The 19227-nt window shown below is 42.0% G+C and overlaps 1 protein-coding gene across 1 annotated transcript in view; it reads right to left on the bottom strand.

Moving 5' to 3' along the window:
- The window catches only part of tnrc6c1 (trinucleotide repeat containing adaptor 6C1), a 65450-nt gene that overhangs the window by 31644 nt on the left and 14579 nt on the right, over positions 1–19227 (bottom strand). The window contains exon 3 of the mRNA XM_079746747.1: positions 10199–10220. Coding sequence (XP_079602873.1) covers positions 10199–10220 — 22 coding nt within the window. The remainder of the gene's footprint in view (positions 1–10198; positions 10221–19227) is intronic.

Below are 19227 nucleotides of genomic sequence, written 5' to 3'. Positions count from 1 at the left end.
GTCAGGGGTCACGGTTTAGTCCAGCAAAGGGACTGGCTGGGGGGGGGGGTCATAGAGTGCCACTGATCGATTATAGGACATGAATCTGATAATCACAAGGTTATACCTCAATATTATATAATCAATTATGCCTAAAGTAAACTAGTCAATTGCTTTGTTAATGGCCCATATTCTGATTAACAGTCTGAAAACGGCTGCACAGGCCAACATTATAAGACACCCACTAATCCAGGCCAACAGCAATCCCTCTACCAAGAACAAAGAAAATATGTGTACAAGCTGCACCAGAGGAGAGCAATTTGGCCAAAATACAGGTCAGCATCCTATATCTAACTTTTAACAAATGATTAGGGGAGAGGTCGTAAGAAATAACAAAAAGCTTGTCTCCGTGAGCTAGAATCCTAAATGACTCTTTAGAACGGCCCGCTGCCATTGGCTGCCATCACAAGACTGGGCAGCGGAGCACGGATCATATTTGCGAAAGCACACATGCAGGCCATGGCATACACATGATGCAGTTACATAACACAGAGGGACGGCGTTAAGGGGGAAAACTCGTTGTGTGGTGGGTCTCTCACACACACACACACACACACACACACACACACACACACACACACACACACACACACACACACAGCCTTCTCACACATCCCTTTATGTGTATTGCACACAAGTACACACATACACGCGAGATTGGTGTACTACGACAATCCCTAGCTAGAGAACAGCCTTCATTTTTTTTATTTGAGTGTTATGGGATGATCTTAAAACAACGACTCTAACATCAACCTCTGGTCTAGGGATGCACCGAACCAATCTTGATATTGAATATTGGTCTGATACAGATACCAGTATCGGAATACTGCCTTAAATGCGGGAATCGGGTATCGGCGAGTATGCAAGTCTATGCGCCGATCCGATTCCATTAAGTCACTAGCTCATTTACTACACAGGCAAAGAACATCCTAAACATGTGTAGTTATACTGAGTTCGTTAATGGTCGGAGGTGGAAAGTTAAATGGGGAACGTGTCATCTCTAACCTACATGCGTTCAAGCTACAAAGTAGGAAAAACATGGATACTTACACTTAACTAGAAGAATACAAATGCATCATTATAATTAAAGATTACAAATGTAAATAATAAAGAATTTTTTTTAGACAGTAAATGAACCGACATATACATTGCTGTCATCTTAAGACAGCCCTTCAATAAGAGCTATTTAACAATTATTCATTAAAGTGAAGGCTCCATATTCATGGAGCCTGAGGTGAATAATTGTTTTAGTATATACTACACGTGAACAATCCAAAAATAAACAAGATAAAGCTTTTTGCTGGGATTTATTTGTTTTCATTAGCAGTTTATTTGTTTTTATTAGCGTGACGAGACGCCCGTCACGCAACATTTTGCGATGAACGTAATACATTACATTTACATTTAGGGCATGTAGCAGACGCTTTTATCCAAAGCGACTTACAATAAGTGCATTTGTTACAATAAGTACATTTGTCATAAGAAGTGAAACAATATATCGCTGTCGGTACAGTAAAGATGTTCATAGAACCAAGTGCAAGTATTACAATCGCTAGGCTAACCCATTCCCCGTGTAAAGCAACGATAGCAGCTACTGTAGATGCTACACAATTAAGTACCTTGAATAAGTGCAATGTACAAGTGCCAGGACGTACAACATTCAATGGTGGCTGTGCATTGGTTTCTATGCAGAGTCGAGGTGAACTCTGAACAGGTGAGTTTTGAGTCTTTTGCGGAAGCTGGTGAGCGACTCTGCGATCCTGACATCGGTAGGGAGTTTGTTCCACCACTGAGGTCCCAAAACAGAGAAAAGTTGTGACTTCGCTGATCGACCTTTGCTTGCTCTTAGCGATGGCGGTACCAGACTTCCAGCTGAGGTAGTTGAGCGGAGGGATCGAGCTGGGGTGTGTGGCTTTACTAATGCTTGGAGGTAGGCAGGGGCAGTTCCATCGACTGCCTTCTATGCCAGTACCATCATCTTGAATCTGATGCGAGCTATTACAGGGAGCCAGTGGAGGTCTCGGTAATATCCCGAGTTTGCGATCGCAATCATGGGATATTGCCCAATATCCTGAGATACAGAACCGATCAAATTGCGCCATCTTAGGAGGTTCACGTGTAGCATATACTAATAGTAGTTACAATGCTAGATACTGTATCGGTATGAACTCGATATCAGGAGATAATTAAAAAAAAAACGTAGTCCATACCCGAGTACTACAGCCCTGTTTCAAAAGCATCACACCAAGAAAAGGTTGGTTCGTGAAGCAGCTAACTTTGTCTAAGATGTTTAAGTCCGGCTTAATATTGCCCTACACATACCAGAATGATCCCACTCTCTTCCAAACAGTGAGGCTTATCAATTAAAGACTGGTATCGGATCGGTACTTGGTATCAGCCGATACTGAAAGCCAAGGTATCGTGTGTGTGTGTGTGTGTGTGTGGAATCTCCTGGAAGCTTGGGGGGGGGGGGGGGGGGGGGGGGGGGGGGGGGAGTATCCGGACAGACACTCCAAGCCAATGACAACAATGCCAGAGAAAAAGGGGAAAAAAGGAAAAACAAGAGTAGAGGAATGAGAACCAGACGTTCATGTGAGGGGACAGCGACAGGGGGCGGGCCTAGTTTGAGTGTGTGTGTGTGTACGTGCGTGCATGTGACAGCATCGTGTATGTCGAAGGCATCCCCTTCCCCTCCCCCTCTCGTGCAATCCGCATCCGAGCCTAGTAATGAGCTCCCGGCACAAAAATAATACAATCCTCTTATGTTTAAAAGGCTCCTACTCATGCCGCTTACAACAACCATGTGTTTACACCCCCCCCCTGCCAACAAGGACTGCATGCACAACAAGAAAAAAGGGACGACAAAGCGAAGGGTATAACACATGTTGATGGTGTCGTGTTGGCAAATTTCAAGGTTTTTCTGGGATCCAAAAAAATATATATACATATTTTGATCATACAATCAAACAGGTGAAAGAGGCAGAAGGAGGGAACAACTACCTCTGGCAGCTACCCATAAGGGTGCACATCCACTGCCCGTCTTTCTGGACTTTATAGGAGCACCTAATTAATCTAATGGAAGTGATCATGACCAAAGGCCTGTGTAGTTCAACAAAGGGATGGTTTATTGTATTTATTAGGGGTGTAACGATTCACCAATACGAATCGCTATCCGGTTGGATTAACACAGATGCGACTACATTGACACGTGGGCCCCTGAATCGATTTAAAATGACCAAGAATCTGTCGATGCACAAATTTAAACGTTGCAAATCGCTTGAGTGAAGCTTCAGCCTGATATCAAGACAGTCAACTCATTTCGTTCCGTTTCCATACGCATCCGGAAAATGAAACTTAAGGAAGTGGGCGGATCCGCGTGTGTGTTTGTGTATATCTCCGCGTGCGCCCTGCGTCTCGCGAGCAGGGAACAACCAGAGTTGTGAGTGCACGAATAACAGCCATATGTCTGAACACGGTGAAATGATTTTCAGTGCACCAGCGAATCTGAAATCAAACGTGTGGAAGTCGGAGGAGAATATTGACAAAAGCTTCGCTATTTTTTAAATTTTGTAGGACAGCGATCAAGTCTATAAATAAACAAATAAATAGACATGAAGTTCGGAATTTATAAATGTGTCTCTCCGTCATTTCCCCATGCCATAAAGAAATAAATATAAAAACCTAAGATTCCATGGTCCCTACAACATATATATTTGAAAGTAGGCAATGTCTCTTTTATAGAAGGCTTATATAAATTAATAGAAAATTAATGTGTTAATGTTAAACAAACATAAACTGTATCTATCAGATTGATTCATATCTCATCAAATCGCAGCGGATCGTTAGAACATTGAATCGAATCGTTCCATAATAAAATGTATGATCCCTGAATCGTATCATAGCACATGTATCTACATACGTATCGGATCGTCCTATAAAGGAGAGATGCACACCCCTCCATCCCAGCGCCCTGTCTCTGAACCCCACTGTTAGTTGATGAAACCTTTGGCCTCACGCCCCTCTCTTCCGTCTCCCTTCTCTGACCACCAGTTTTAGTTGACAAATATGTTTTACCTTCATTCTGTTTTCATCCTCCTCCCTGTTGGACTTCTGTCTCTAACCCCCTTTTGTTCTTAATGCAATTGATCATAGAGCAACTGAGGAGTTGGCATTAGCATCAAACGGCCCTTCTTTTGTTTTACACCCCAACATTAGATCCCCGTCTCTGACCCCCCACTATAAGTTGATTAATGTTTATACCTTCATTCTGTTATTAGATTTCTCCCTGCCAAACATCTGCATTAATCCCCTCCCTGCCAAACATCAGTCTATATCCCTGCACTTAATTTGAGGAATTGATCAATGTGTCTTCACATTCATCCTGTTCTCATCCTCCTCTCTGCCAGACGTCTTTCTCCAACCCCAAATGGCCCATCCCTTGTTTCACAGCCCAATGACCAACAGGTTGGGGCCATCTTGCCCAGGTATCACACCCCGCTGATTGTAAACCTAGAGAGGATGTAGGCGGTTTGTGATTGGCTTGATTTTAATAACGGTAACCCAATAGGAATCAGTGGGTTACACCTTTTTTTAAATTCAATGTAATGATTGGAGTTAACTGAGGGCCCCGCCCTGGTCATGTGCTTTGATAAACTGTGTTTTGTGATGAATGGGAGAAGAAGCATTGGAGAAGATGCATGGGAGAACATTAATGGGACGGCACAGAGTATTTACACGCAGAATTACATAGAGAAGTTAGGTATCAACGGAAGGATTTTGGTGGTAGTTTTGGGTATCCTGCGTGAGCCCACAAATAAAGTATTGTAACGTAGAAGTATTGACCCCGCTGTCTATTTTGAAGGTCCGAATTTGGAAACTTGAATCTTTGATTTTAGATCAATCTTCTACATTTGGCGAGCAAGCCAGGAATATAGGACAGGAACACATCAAATCTTATTCGTTGTGTGTGTTTGGGCCGACCGTCGAGACAGATCCGGCGGATCCGGTGCCTGAAAACACACATTTCTGAAACCAGGTTGTGATGGAAAAATCCACATGTTGTTACCTTTTATTTGTTTTGTTTACTATTCCGTTGATGGTCTTGCCACCCTGCTCTTCTTAAGGCTCGTCTAAAAGTTTAACCTTGTGCATTTTGTGCATTGGACCTATGCGGTTTTGTGTTAGGATTCGTGTGGACGCCTGAAACGCAAACAATGACGTCATCGCCCCCCCACCAGCTAGGCGACGTTAGAGTTCTGTTGAATTTTATTTTTACATTTTTTTTGTATTATTTTTGTAGCTTTAAATACAGCCCGTGTGGACGGGGCCTCAGTCTCTCACTGGTGTCAGACCGAGTCTCTTGGGGTATGAAAGGATGTTGTCAAGTGGGTGGAGGCTCTCTTTTTTTCCCTTCGTGCCGCAAGGCATGTGTAGCGGGTATAATCGTAATTCCCTATTGGTTTGTGTCCCCTGAATGTAAGGGGGCGTGAGACTGACGTGGTGGTGCAATCCTTTATTAATGCGACGCATCTCTGACTGCGTCGGTAGTCTGTTTAGGGAAATAAATCTGTTCCTATATATTTTCCCTGGCAACAAAGTCTCCGTCTCTGTTCCTACGCATTTCCCTACATATGCCCTAAAATGTTTAATCTTGCAGCTCTGATTTGGCTGAATACACTTTAATATTAAGTGTGACATGAAGTAAAGCTGGCATGAAGCCTGTATTACATAGTCTACCTAATAAGGAACTGGGGTAGACTTTTCGGAAAGCAAGTCTAGTAGTGATGAAAGTGTTTGTCTCCCAGTAAAGAATTGTACTCAGTTCGACCCCAATGTCCACAATCTACCTCTAGGCTCCCTTAAGCATAAAACATCCCCCCCTCAGCGGCTCCTTACTGACATGCATATGAATTCAGTGCACGTTGCTTTGGATCAAAGCAGACTAATGTATGTGTTCACACATACATTGTGTGATGAACACATGTATGTGTTCATCACACAGAGGTATGTGTTCACCGGCTCCCGGATGGGTCAAAGGCAGAGAAAGAATTTCCCCCAAAAAAGGACAATAAAGGATAATTTAATCAAGGATATAAGAAGCAGTACGTGTTACAGGGCTGTACCAATCAGAGGAGAAAGGTTGGTGGTGTAGCCCACCTCCAGTGCTGTACCAAGCAAAGAACCATGTCTCAGGAGAGCAGTACCGCTTAATTAGTACAGATTAAATACAGCGCTGTAGTTAAAAAGGGAATCCTTCTCTGGTCTTATCACGTTTCAATTCAATTTTATTTGTATAGCCCTTAATCACCATTACAGTCTCAAAGGGCTTAACATGACACACACACACACAAAAACACAGACAGACAGACACGTTTGACTGCTATGAAAAATGGAAGGAAATGCATATATAGGTCAAAGCGTTTGTCAAGCATGAGAAGGGGCTTTTCCCAAGTCAGCCATGATTGCCTCAACCCCATAAATCTAGCAGAGCATTGTGTAGAATAGCTCGGGCAGGCCCAATGTTTTTAGGCCAAAGCTATTCTTAGCATGTAGGCAGCCACCAAGAAGGGAAACAGACGGACTCTTCTGAAGAAAGGTAGAGAGACAGAGCGAGAAAATAGGGATACATTGGTAGAGACAGAGAATAGAGAGAGAAAATACAGAGCAAGCATGCGAGCGAGAGAGGATGGCGACAATTCAGGTCAAGAGCAAGAGATATAAGGGCAAATGTGGATGGGTGAAGATTATGCCAACCATGTTTACTCTTCTGGATCAGCAGCTGCAGATGTTGTAAAATGCCACTGTCTGATCAGAAGCCTCGGACACAAGCCTTCTGAGTTGCAAGTGGGGAAATCTCCCAGCTTTCTTGCGGCATTTCACGGAGGCACGCCCCCTTTTGGACGGGCCCCCTCGGAATTCTGAGAGTACACCGAGTTCAGTTATGGCGCTTTCAACAAAAATGGCTGCGCCCGTGAAGAGATTTATTTTCTTTGTATTTTGTACCACGTTGGTCATTTCAATGCCGATTTTAAATGCTCTTACACACTTACATACATTGCTACTTTATTGAGCATGTGCATATAGCCTGGGCACTGTTTAAAAACTTGCCCTTACTGCATTGCATTATAACACATAACCATAAAAAAAGGTGCCACACATAATTTAGACAATATGAAATGACAAATCCGCAAGTTAAACACCTGCAACACCATTTAGATATATATCTTTAATTTTCAGGCTTTGTGAACATAGCCAGTGACAAGGTTGTGTGTGTGTGTGTGTGTGTGTGTGTGTGTGTGTGTGTGTTTCAGTCTGTCTCCTTTTTACAGGGGGGATTAAAAATGCACAGCATGAATGAAAAGAGAACAAGCAGATTAGGCCTGCAACATTAACCCCTGTTCTGTGTCTGGATGGCACAGCACAGAGCCGTGTGGAATAGCACACACAGAAAGGCTTTTTGTATAGAGTTGAATTGTCATTTTTTATAACAAGTGCTGAAATAAAGCATTTCCACTAGTTCGTAGCTTAGTGGATATCTGCAGTTAATGACGATTTATATTTATTTCAGTTATGTCATCAATGAAATCCCATCCCTAACATCCCAAACTCATTTTACCAGTACTACCGACCTGCCAATTTATTTGAACATTTGACCATTTCGTTTTTGAGATATGGCCAAATTTGTCAGGAAAAAGTAAAATAAATAATAATATTAATAATAACAAATATAGGAGGGTTCCTACAGATATCGTAGGACCCTAATTATAATAATACTAACAAATAGGATTCATACAGATTTCATAGGAGCCCTGACTATATGAATGTGGATGAATGTTGATGAGTGTTTCCTTAACATCTCATTTTATTCTTTGGGGCGTGAGGAGGAGGAAGAGGTGGTGTGCAATCAAATCCTTGCAGTGAACTTTATGCGTAGCCAATATGAAGGGAGGAAAAGGGGAATCCTTTGGATCTTAGACGTTACTGCAGTAGCCGTCTTGGTGTTAAAACTCCCTCTGGACTGCGGAGTAATCACACAGAGTTTGGTGCTGGGCCACAGGTTTTCTAGCTAGGTCAAAGGTTTTTTTATGTAAGCCAGACAGCAGTACATCCCCCAAAGGACCGAATTGTATTCGTTTCACGTACAGACATACTGACCCGTAGGTTTTCAGAAACGATGTACGTGCTGATTCATGTGCGTGTGAGCTCACAAGCATGGTAGCCAATGTTTGCTTGTGTATCAATGCATGTGCCTCTAGTAAAGTATCATCAGTGCTGTGTGGGTTTCTTAAATTATAAAATAAAAAGATATATCCGGTGTAATGTTTGTGGAAATCTTAAAGTGCCTAGAAACAACCGTAACCAAGAAACCACGTATGTTTAATTGCAAATACTGATATTATGCAAAAGTGCCCTTTGTTAGTAATGCACTATAAATATTTGACATAAAGTATGTCATGGCTAGGAACTGTTTGATGATGCCGACATGATGCTGTACTCTGCGTGTGTGTGTTCTCTACAAGAGCCCCACAGCTTTGTTGAGGCGACAGGAAAAAATAACATACTCACTTTCAGTCTTCTACACAGTTCACTTCTTTCCATAGACTAAACAAAAATAGGTTATATTTACTGTCACAATGGGTCACAATTTCCGTTCATAAGTTAAAATGATAAAGTCAAACATTTATGTATAAGGAATCCAATTAAGGTACAGGTTAACAGAGCAATATCCCACCAAGAATGTAATTCCCAACGAAACTCCCATCGAAAACTGATATTGAGAAATTGTTTAACCATATCTCATTAACCCTGGTTCAGTTTCAACATTATCTCGAAATGTGACATCAGAAACCGTGAAAGAGATTAACATAAAGGAAATCATCCAGCTCCCAAACCAAAATAATGAAAAAAAGTCTGAAGCGAGGCTTCCAGGCCTAACTGCAGAGGGTGGTGTAGAGTTACACCCCAGGGCTCCTTCCCCATCCCCATGGACCACAGATCACCTGGGCCTCGCCACAACCACTCCCCTTTCCATTTCATTAATACCTCACAGGCCTATAGGCTGAGACAGTTTCGTGCACACTAACCGCAATAGCATCGCTAATAACACTAACAGTGCTAACAGCACTATTAAGGATATAAGCACCGTAGAGGAATTTATAAATGCTAGCACTAAAATATGCAGCAGAATTGAAATAAAAATGTCAAATGAGTCATGATGAGAGAGAGGGGCAAACCGCCCTGGTCAAATGATAGCCATGCGCATAACACATGAACTGAATAGAAAAAAAGCTTGTGTGTGAGGCAGGGGGGGGCAGAGCAAGAGACAATTAGAGAGTGAGAGACACATAAAGAGAGACAGACATAGGGACAAGAGACAAAGACAGACAGAGAGAGACAAACATAATGTACATACATAGATACAGAGAGAGCAAAGAGATCGACAGAGCAAATAGAAAAAAAGATACTATAGAAAGATCCTATAGCGTGCTGTGAGGTAGCCAGCAGTGAGTCAGACTTGCGGTCCATTATGACTCATTAGGTCAGTCATGAAACATTATATTGATTTCAATTATATCATCAATGAAATCCCATCCTTAACATCCCTAACTCATTTTACCAGTACAACCAGCCTGCCAATTCATTTAAACATTTGAGCATGTCGTTTTTGAGATATGGCCAAATTTGTCAGGAAAAAGTAAAATAAATAACAACATTAATACTAACGAATATAGTAGGGTTCCTACAGATATCCTAGGACCCTAATTATAATAATACTAACAAATAGGATTCATACTGAGGCTCATGTTCCCCACCATGATTTCTGGTGTTTTTAGTCTCTCTTGGCTCTCCATCGAGGCCCCTGGGTGAAGCTGCAGTGTCCCTATGCTCCTTATTGGGCTTCCTCCAACACCTGACCGCCACTTTGGCTCTGGGGGTGAAGCCCTCTTGCAGCTGAACCTTTTGTTAACGTCTGTCTAAGAAAGACGTTTGACTGTATTTAAAATTCTGGAAGGCTACAAAGGACGTGGCATTAATGCACCCCAATTACAAGTTATAATCACAGAACAAAGAAAGTTTATTTTGTTCATCAAACAATTGGTTTGATAATGTAGGGCAATTCTAAGTCAAAGTAATTTAAAAAGATTTAAGCGCAGCTTACCTTTAGTTTTCTGTTCCGTGGCCTGGAAGATAAACAAAAAATATATTTATTAGGGTGCTCTATATTCACTCTGCAAAAATATATAAAATGTATAAATACATTCCTGTTGCATGTTTGAACATGCTTATGTTTACACTATTGTGGCAGGGGCTACTTAAAGGTAGAATATGTAATATTTTGGCATTTAAACATGTAAAAGACGACTAAACTTAAATTATATATTTTATTTTCTTGTGTACTAACATAATTCTAAGTCAACCAATGCTCATCTCAGGGAAATCAGTACTTTAAAATTGAAACGTCCCGGGCATATTTTGTATAGTCTGATTGGCGTAATTTCCACTAGCAATTTCACTAGCAACCGGATATATCGGAAACACAGGAAACATAGGGAATGAAGGCGAAAGTCTGAGAACTAGCTAGCTATCCATCTGAAAAGAGGATAGATAGCCTACTAGAGTAAACATTGGTTCGGCATTCCCAAGATGGGGGGCTTCGCAAGGAAGTATGACTACTAACTACTACTAGACAGGTAAGCACCATTTGGCTCCTCGTGTTATAATAGTGCTACTAACAGTACAATAGTACTAACAACAATAGTTATTATATCCTTCTGTATATTATTTTGATACTGTTGGAAAGTGGCGACTATCCTCAATGTTGATAGTGTAACAGTATTATATGAAAGCACAATGCAGTTAAAGGGCGTACATTTGCTGCAGCAATCTTGCCTAGTTGTAGGCCTGGATCTAGTTCAGGGATTGACCTGGTGGAATTACATGTGAGATCTCAACATAGGCTATAAAACTATAATGTATTTCAAATGTTTGTTTTTTTTACACACAAAATATAAAATGTGTAATTATTAACTTTATAAATGTGATGTTGTCTGCCTGCATATTATCACATGCAGTCATAGACATGGTAAGAGATTGGTTCATTATATAATGTGGTCTATTTCTAAGGGAACTGGTCCAGCTGTAGACAGCAACAGGGAGGCAGTGAGGGTGAGGAGTCTGATGACAATGAAGAACAGAGTAGAACTGGAGACATTCTTGATATTGAGGGTAAGCCAAATAAACTTCATCCCAAATTCATTTGTGTTCAAACATTGCCCAAACATTGCCCAAAGTCCTCCACTTCCAGAAAGATTGGTACAGACAATATCCGTGGCTTCATTATAGCCCGACAGTGAACGGAATTCTTTGCTTCCACTGTGTGAAAACATACGAAATAAAGAAGAGTACACTGCCTAAAAAAGCAGACCTGGCATTCTCCTCAAATTGATTTTCTAATTGTAAACATGCTCTTAGTAGATTTGAAAAACACCAACATAGCAAGGCTCATCACCATGCAGTCACAGTCAGTAGCCAAGAGGCAGCCCCAATAGAGTCACAACTCTCAAGTGCATTGGCAAAACAGCAAGAAAATGCTAGACACTGCCTTGAGAGTAGTGATCGACCGATTTATCGGCCGATACGGTACACGTAAAAAACGCGAATATCGGCTGATAAAATAAGCGGCTAATTTTCGCCGATATTTTTTTCAACAGGCGTCCACACAGGCAGCTCCGTGTTGCTAGAGACGCTGCAGTTCACTGCAGACCATGCATTTCCCCTCCCCCACTAGAAGAGTGCTGGAAGCCTGCTCTTCAAGACAACGGTAAGTTTTAAACTTTAAGAGTGGAAAAAAGTGTGTGGGGGGGAAATGGAAACACGAATGCCAAATGCATGCTCTATATGTGCTTTGCTTGCAACTATAGCTAAGCAAGTTTGTGGGTCCAAATGGAAAACGGTAATGCGAATGCCTCGTCTATAAAACGGCTTGCCATTGTGGCTATATGTATTCATACAGTAGCTGTTACGAACACTGGTCATAGGATTAAGTAATGCAGACGTTGTTCTGTGGTGTTTGTGTGAGTTTTATTTAGCGACCACCTGGCTGAGGTTTGGGCGCTTGTGGTGTGTGTCGAGTCCTGCACGGGTCAATATTTTTTAGACCTGCCCCCGCAAAGTTCAGCACTAGATCCGACCCGTCAACATTGATAATATCAAAATTAAATCCGCAGCACGCGCCCGGACCCGTTAATATTTGGCCCGTTACCCAACCCCGTGATAAATCCCATACAAGCTAAATCATTCAAATGGATGTGCTTTATTTTTATCTCGTTCTCCGTTCTTGAATCACAAATCCAGCCATGGAAAAGTCTCTCTCACTCGCAGCTCTCGATGCCGGGATGGAGAGAACATTCCGCGCAATCATTGCCAAGTTGGGAAATGTTTTCGCATGCTCCTTCCACCACAACAAAACATCGAAAGGATCTCCCTTCTACCCGTTGTGTACCCGGGGGTACCCAACCCGTTGCAGTCTCTCCCTCTCTCCCTACTTAGAGCGGGGCGGAGGTGCCATCGCAGTGATATCAGAGCACAGCCCCCACTCAAGAAGAGCTTTAATGATAAGATATGTTTTATACGTAGTTGAATATTAATTTGTGTTGACGTTTATCATGTACCAGACATAAGTGCACCGTGTAGGCCTTACTTGTGTTTAGAGCTATTTGCTGACCTTATCAATCCAGTTCAATGATGTTTGAGTTCTTCAGTCAGCGTCAGCTACCAAACAGAAGTTTGTGTGTGTGTGTGTGTGTGTGTGTGTGTGTGTGTGTGTGTGTGTGTGTGTGTGTGTGTGTGTGTGTGTGTGTGTGTGTCACTCATTGGGACACACACGCATCACAGCGATATATGAGAGTGCTGCGCCACCAGAATGAGAGCTTTTAAAACTTGAGAAATGTTTTATACTTGGTTGAATATTTATTCCTTTTAACGTTGATGCAGTTTAGAACAGAAACTTGAACAATGTGTTACTTAATGCGCATCTGACATGTTGTTTTCCTCTGCTTTTCTTATGTTCTGGGGTTGCCACTCTGGCAGCTTCTTTTACATTTTCGTTTAGACCAACTAGTGTGTAGACTTTGCATTTGCATTTTAGCTTAAGACATGCTCATTTTATTTTATGCAGAAAAAATAAATTATTAAATTACAAATAAAGCAATTTATTTCAATGGCTACTTTTCACTTTTATCTTAAATTATTATGTATTGAAAAAGGACAATTTGTGATGACCTGATTATATCTGTCTTAAAATATGTCAGCAGGCAATGCATAATCAAGTCTGTGTTGTAGATATTGATGGAAGCCTTTTACCCTTGCATAGTTAATCCTATGCACCCATCCATATGATGCATTGCACACATAATTTGGGTGATATGAATCTAAGATGATTGCACAACAAGATTGACACTGATCTATGTTTTTGTTTATTCTGTTAAAGAAATGGCAGAGCTAAAAACAAATCCAGTGTGGCAGCATTTCACCGAGCCTACTCCAGGAAAGGCTCGCTGCAACATCTGCAATTTGTTTGTGAGCATGGGGGCTGGAAATGCGAGGATGAAAAATACTTCAAATATGTGGATCCACCTGAAGCGTCACCACGATGAGACCTATAATAAAGCACACAAAGAAAAGGATGATAGAGCATCAGCTTCTACTGCAGCAAGTTCAACACAGCCTAATCTTGTGCAGATGTTCGATGCCCAAAGGAAATGGGGTAATTCTGACACCAGGTCCAAACAAGCTGATCTTGCCATAGTTCTGATGATTGCCACAGACAATCAGCCATTTACAGTTGTCTCTGATGTTGGTTTTAAAAGGTTGGTGTCATTGCTGGAGCCAAGATACTCCCTCAAAACAGAAAAGTTATATCGCACTGACCTCTTTGATGGTGTTCACACAAAAGTAGAAAACAAAATGAAGGAGCTGATCACGTTAGAAAATGCAGGCCCCTATTTGTCATTTACAACGGATTGTTGGTCTGGGGACACAGAATCCCTAATGAGCCTGACCTGTCATTTCATTAACAGTGACTGAGTAAGGAAACAGATTGTCCTCAATGTCAAAGCCATGCATGGCTCTCACACAGGTGAATATATCAGCGAGGTGTTCCTCAGTCTACTGAGGCATTGGGGCATCGACACAGAGAGCACAGAATAATCCAGTCAGTGCCAATACGCTTGAACTCCACTCTTCACATCATGGAGAGCATGCTTGAGCAGAAGCGGGCAATTACTGTATTTGCAGGGGAACATGGAAAGATTGACACCTTAACAGCAGATCACTGGACTCTTGTGGGCAATTTGATTGACACACTGAGCCTGCTTGAACAGATAACACAGGAAATGAGCAGATCAGACTCATTAATATCATGCATAATTCCCAGCATCACCGTCCTAAAAATGCTACTTGAAGTCGAGGTTGCAAAAACAAAGGGAATCAAAACACTCCGCAACACTTTGCTGGACAGTTTAAAGGCAAGGTTTGAAAATGCAGACAAGACCAAATGCTTGGTCCTAGCAACATTGATAGATCCGCGTTACAGGGGTCATGCCTTGGCACCGGCCGCACTGAGGTATGCAAAGGCCTGGACAAAGGAAGAATGTCTCTGTCTGAGGCTGAGAAAGTGAAAAGGGCTTCCTCAGAAGATCAAGGCCCAGATCCAAAACGGATAAGGGTGGAGGAAGAAGAGGGGGAAGACGCTAGTCCGTCTGACATGCTTGAAAAGATGTATGCCAACCTTCTGGGGGCACACGGATCAACCTCTGAGGAGACTGAGGATGATAAGGAGCAGCAGTTCACTCAGCAGCTGGGTCAATACCTACGGGAGCCGTTGATCGACAGACGGGCCAACCACTTGAATGGTGGAAACAAAATGCATCCCGCTTTCACCTTTTGGCACCACTCTCCAGAAGATTTCTCTGTCCACCCTCCTCCTCTGTTCCCAGTGTGAGGGTATTCAGCGAGGTCAGCCAGATATATGAGAAAAAGAGAAACAGGCTGACGGGAGAAAATGCAGAGCGTCTGTTTCCTCCATTATAACTTGCAGCTCCTAAACTGGGAGTATTAAGCACATTTAGTGAGGGGTGTGTGGGTAAAGAGTATTGGAAGTGGGGCAATGTGCATATTATGCACAATTCTTTTATGCACAGAAATTTGTTTTTTGTTCTGTATTTCTGTTTAAATTTTCCTGATATTCCTTAGATATTCTTGTTGCTACTGTGTGCAATAGTGTCATTATTCTATTTATGCTTAAATATTTATTTTCAGAATTGTTCTACCTCACCTGTTTTTACTATTTGTTAAATATTGTTTATCTACTTCTTACTTGTTCGACCTCACCTGTTATTACTATTTGTTAAAAAAAAAAAATTATATTGAAGTTCAATAAATGTTCATTTTTAAATTGAGACTTGTAACATTTGTTATCATCAGTGTAATTTCTATGATGTTAATTGAGGGAGCAAAAGCAGTATCGGCTCTAAATATCGGCTCAAGAAAATCGATATCGGCGTATCGGCTATGGCTGATGAAAAAAAATCGGTATTGTATCGGCCCTTAAAAATCTGTATCGTCGATCCCTACTTGAGAGCATTGTACTGAAGGTAATTTTGACCAACATTTTCAACAAAAAGCCAAGCGAGATACTTGCCTCTCTGACTGGCTGTCCCGCTCACATGACTATAAATCTCCACAAGTGCAAAATTAGATTTTGCAGTTGTTAGGAAACAGCATTGTCAGAGATATTGCACAGACAATCCAGGCTTTACCTGTCATGCAGTACTCCATCAGTATAGATGGGACTCAAGATATCTGTGGTGTAGAGCAGGAGTCCATATGCATCAGATATGTGGACCAGGACCAAGTACCTCATGAGGTTTTTGTTGGCTTATGAGGTTTCAAGTACTACCGGAGAAGCAATTGCTAGAATGGCTAAGGATGTTCTCTTGAGGCTCAACCTTCCCATTGCTTATTTAAGAGGACAAACCTATGACAGGGCAGCTAATATGTCTGGAAAGCATTCAGGAGTACAAGCAGAAATGAAGAGGCAGCAACCACTAGCATTAAATAGCATTGTGGAACACACTGTGTTAACTTGATAACGCAGTCTGCATGTGAATCTAGTCCTTTAATACGTGATGATTTGACCACTGTGCCCCACCCGTTGGACAGTTAGAGGGAAAGCAATCAGAGCAGTGCTCTCCCAGTATGAGAATGTTTTGACTAGCCTAGAGGAGATGGGAGTCAACAATGGAGCCACAAGTGCAAAGGCAAATGGGCTCAAAGATCGTTTTGAGAAGGACAAAACTGTGCTTGGCCTTATTCTGGCAGTGGAAGTGATTGCAGCCCTTGAATGCCTGAACATGTCCCTGCACAAGCGGACTGAAACAATCGCAGGCATGAAGAGTGCGGTTGATTGTGTTAGATCCACTGTACAGGATAAGAGTGAGACAAGCTTCCAGTCGATTTATGCAGCTAAAGCAGTGGAAATGGTTGAATCCCTTGGGATTTAACCAATTCAGGCCACCTACCAAAGGTCTCCTCCAATACGCTATACTGGAGGGGCAAGCCAGTATACTCCAAAAACGCCAGAGGAACACTACAGGGTAGATTACTAAAAAATGCTAGACTGTGTAGATGTCCAGTTTGAGGCAAGATTCAACCAGCCTGATCTGAAAATCCTACAGGAACTTGATGATGTGCTGGTCACTGGGAAAATCACTGAAATTGTTGGTCAGTACCCAGAGCAAGACATAAACAGCCTTAAAATTCAGCTGTCTATGTTAAGGTCTAAATATAAAATCCATCCACCACAGATGTGGCTAATCTAATGAGAGAGATGCCAGTTGAGGTCAGGGGCCTATTTGATCAAGTTGAAAACCTTTTTTGTTGGTCATCCCTGCATCCTTGTCAGAGGCGGAGCTAAGTTTCAGTGCTCTGAGGAGAGTGAAAACATGGCTCAGAAACTCTATGACCCAGATGAGGCTGAACCATGCAGCTGTGCACCATGTTCACCAAGATAAGTTGGATGATGTTGACATAAAACAAATATGCCAGCAGTTCATTGCTGTCAATGAGAAGCATCGTCATTTATTTGGCCCTTTTATATAAGAGCAAGTCAGTAGCCAGCAAGTCAGTATCAGGAACAGTTTTTGGTTGTCTGAACCAGTAAGTTTCTAGGGGGGGTAGTTTCTACCCCCCCAGATACTGAATATCTCCTCTGCCTCCTGTGCTACCACTGCTACTGAAAATGCTGCCATTTTACAGAATTATAAGCATGTGTAGTGAGATTACTCTGTTCTTCCCTTTCACTAGAGAGGCTTAGTGTGGTGTATCAAAGCATCAAAGGAGGCTTTTTATTTTCTGTATTCCTTTTCTGCTGATTTTCAGGGTTTTTTTAATACCATATATAATAAATAGTTTGTTAGTTGGTGATTTGAAGGAGTTTAGCATGTGTGTGATTTATCGCGGGCAAGGGCACACAAGGGCTAAAATCATTCAAATGAATGTGCAAGATAGTTATTGTTACACCTTTCGGCTCCCACACCAATGAGCACAGGGGAGACCCCTCCAGGGCTGATGCTCTCTCGGGGGCAACACCCTTCACTTTGACCGGCAGTGGGTCTGCTTGTAGGTCGGAATATGGTCGGAATGAAGCGGTCACCGATTCTTGACAGGCTGGGTACTTTATTCTTACACACAACCGGACTCATTCATTACTTCACTAAACTGACACGCATGCTACCGCTCGCTCTCCTCGCTTGTCCACTCATTCGCTGACGTCACTCACACACACACACACGCACACACACACGCACTGCCAGTGATATGCGTACGAGATAGGCCTATTTTCTCGTGCCCAAGAGATACTTTCTCGTGAGTACCAGATACTTTCTCGTGAGCACCAGATACTTTTTCGTGCTCACGTTAAAATAAGCGTTAACGTATAACAGGATATAACGTCCCATAATAAATATATATAATTGGGCTGGGGAAATAACTTTGTAAGTGTGATCATCTTAATGTTATGATTTACAAAAAATGTAACCTTAAACCTTATGTAGGCTATCACTGTGGCCTACACATAACGAGTAAATAAACAAGCGATTGGCCCTTTTCATAATCCTGTGCGGATTTCATCCGCTGTTGGTGTTATGGCGCATAACACGTCGGGTTCTCTGACGTCTCTGGTGTTTCCACAACGAGACTCGTAGTGGGGGTTATCTCAGCCATGGTTGGTAAGGAATTGGGGGTAAAGGAACTTTAGACACCCTGAAGTACATGAGCCGCGAGGCACGCTGCCCGCTTCCGAGGCGGTGGTGCCTCGCCAGCGGGCAGCGGGGCTCCGGCGGGAGACAATCTCGGGCAACAAATGTGGAAGTGGAAGAACCAGAGATGTCAGAGAACCTGACGCAGTCGTTTGAGATTCATAATATCGTCTGGAGGCGCACACAGCTTTTGGCCGTAATAATATATATTATATGATATATAGATACTTCCTAACTCTGAAATCCTATCCTATCATGAGATAGGAAGGCATAAAGGGGGTTTGGTATTACAGAAGGAGGTTCCCTAACTTAACTTAGGAAGAAATCCTATCTTGTCTTAAGATAGGAATTTAGCCATTACAGAACTATCCTAAGTTAGGTGGCCATACACCCTGTCCTAAATTCAAAATAACTGTCAATAACTCCAAAAAATGGCAGTAGCACTGCTAGTAGGTCTGTATGACAATGAAGACGAGGAACATCACAACAGAAACGTGATGGCTGAAAGGCTACCGAGACCGCATAATGGTTTGTTAAATTTTCCTGACCATATTTTAATTTCATTTTATCGCCTCCAAAGACATTTAATTCTGAATTTGGTGGAAGAATTACTTTACTACTTTATTACTCCTCTTCTTGTTCTCTTTAGCAATACCCGCTATGACCGTAGTACTAGTGCTACTAGCTTGCCGTTATTAACAAAGTTCCTTTATCAACAATCTGTGTTAACGTTAAAAGTAACTTGTTCTATCAATCTCGTGCACATTCTGAGAGCAGAAACAGACATAACCTGACGATTGCTGATCGAAAAATCAGATTGACAGAACAGTAAGGATAACCTAAGTTAAAGGAGAAATCCGGTGTAAATTGG

This window comes from Pollachius pollachius, assembly GCF_949987615.1.
Source record: "Pollachius pollachius genome assembly, chromosome: 11".
NCBI classification, from domain to species: Eukaryota; Metazoa; Chordata; class Actinopteri; order Gadiformes; family Gadidae; genus Pollachius; species Pollachius pollachius.
The sequence above is the reverse complement of the archived record's forward strand: the minus strand, read 5'-3'. Positions and strand labels throughout refer to the sequence as shown.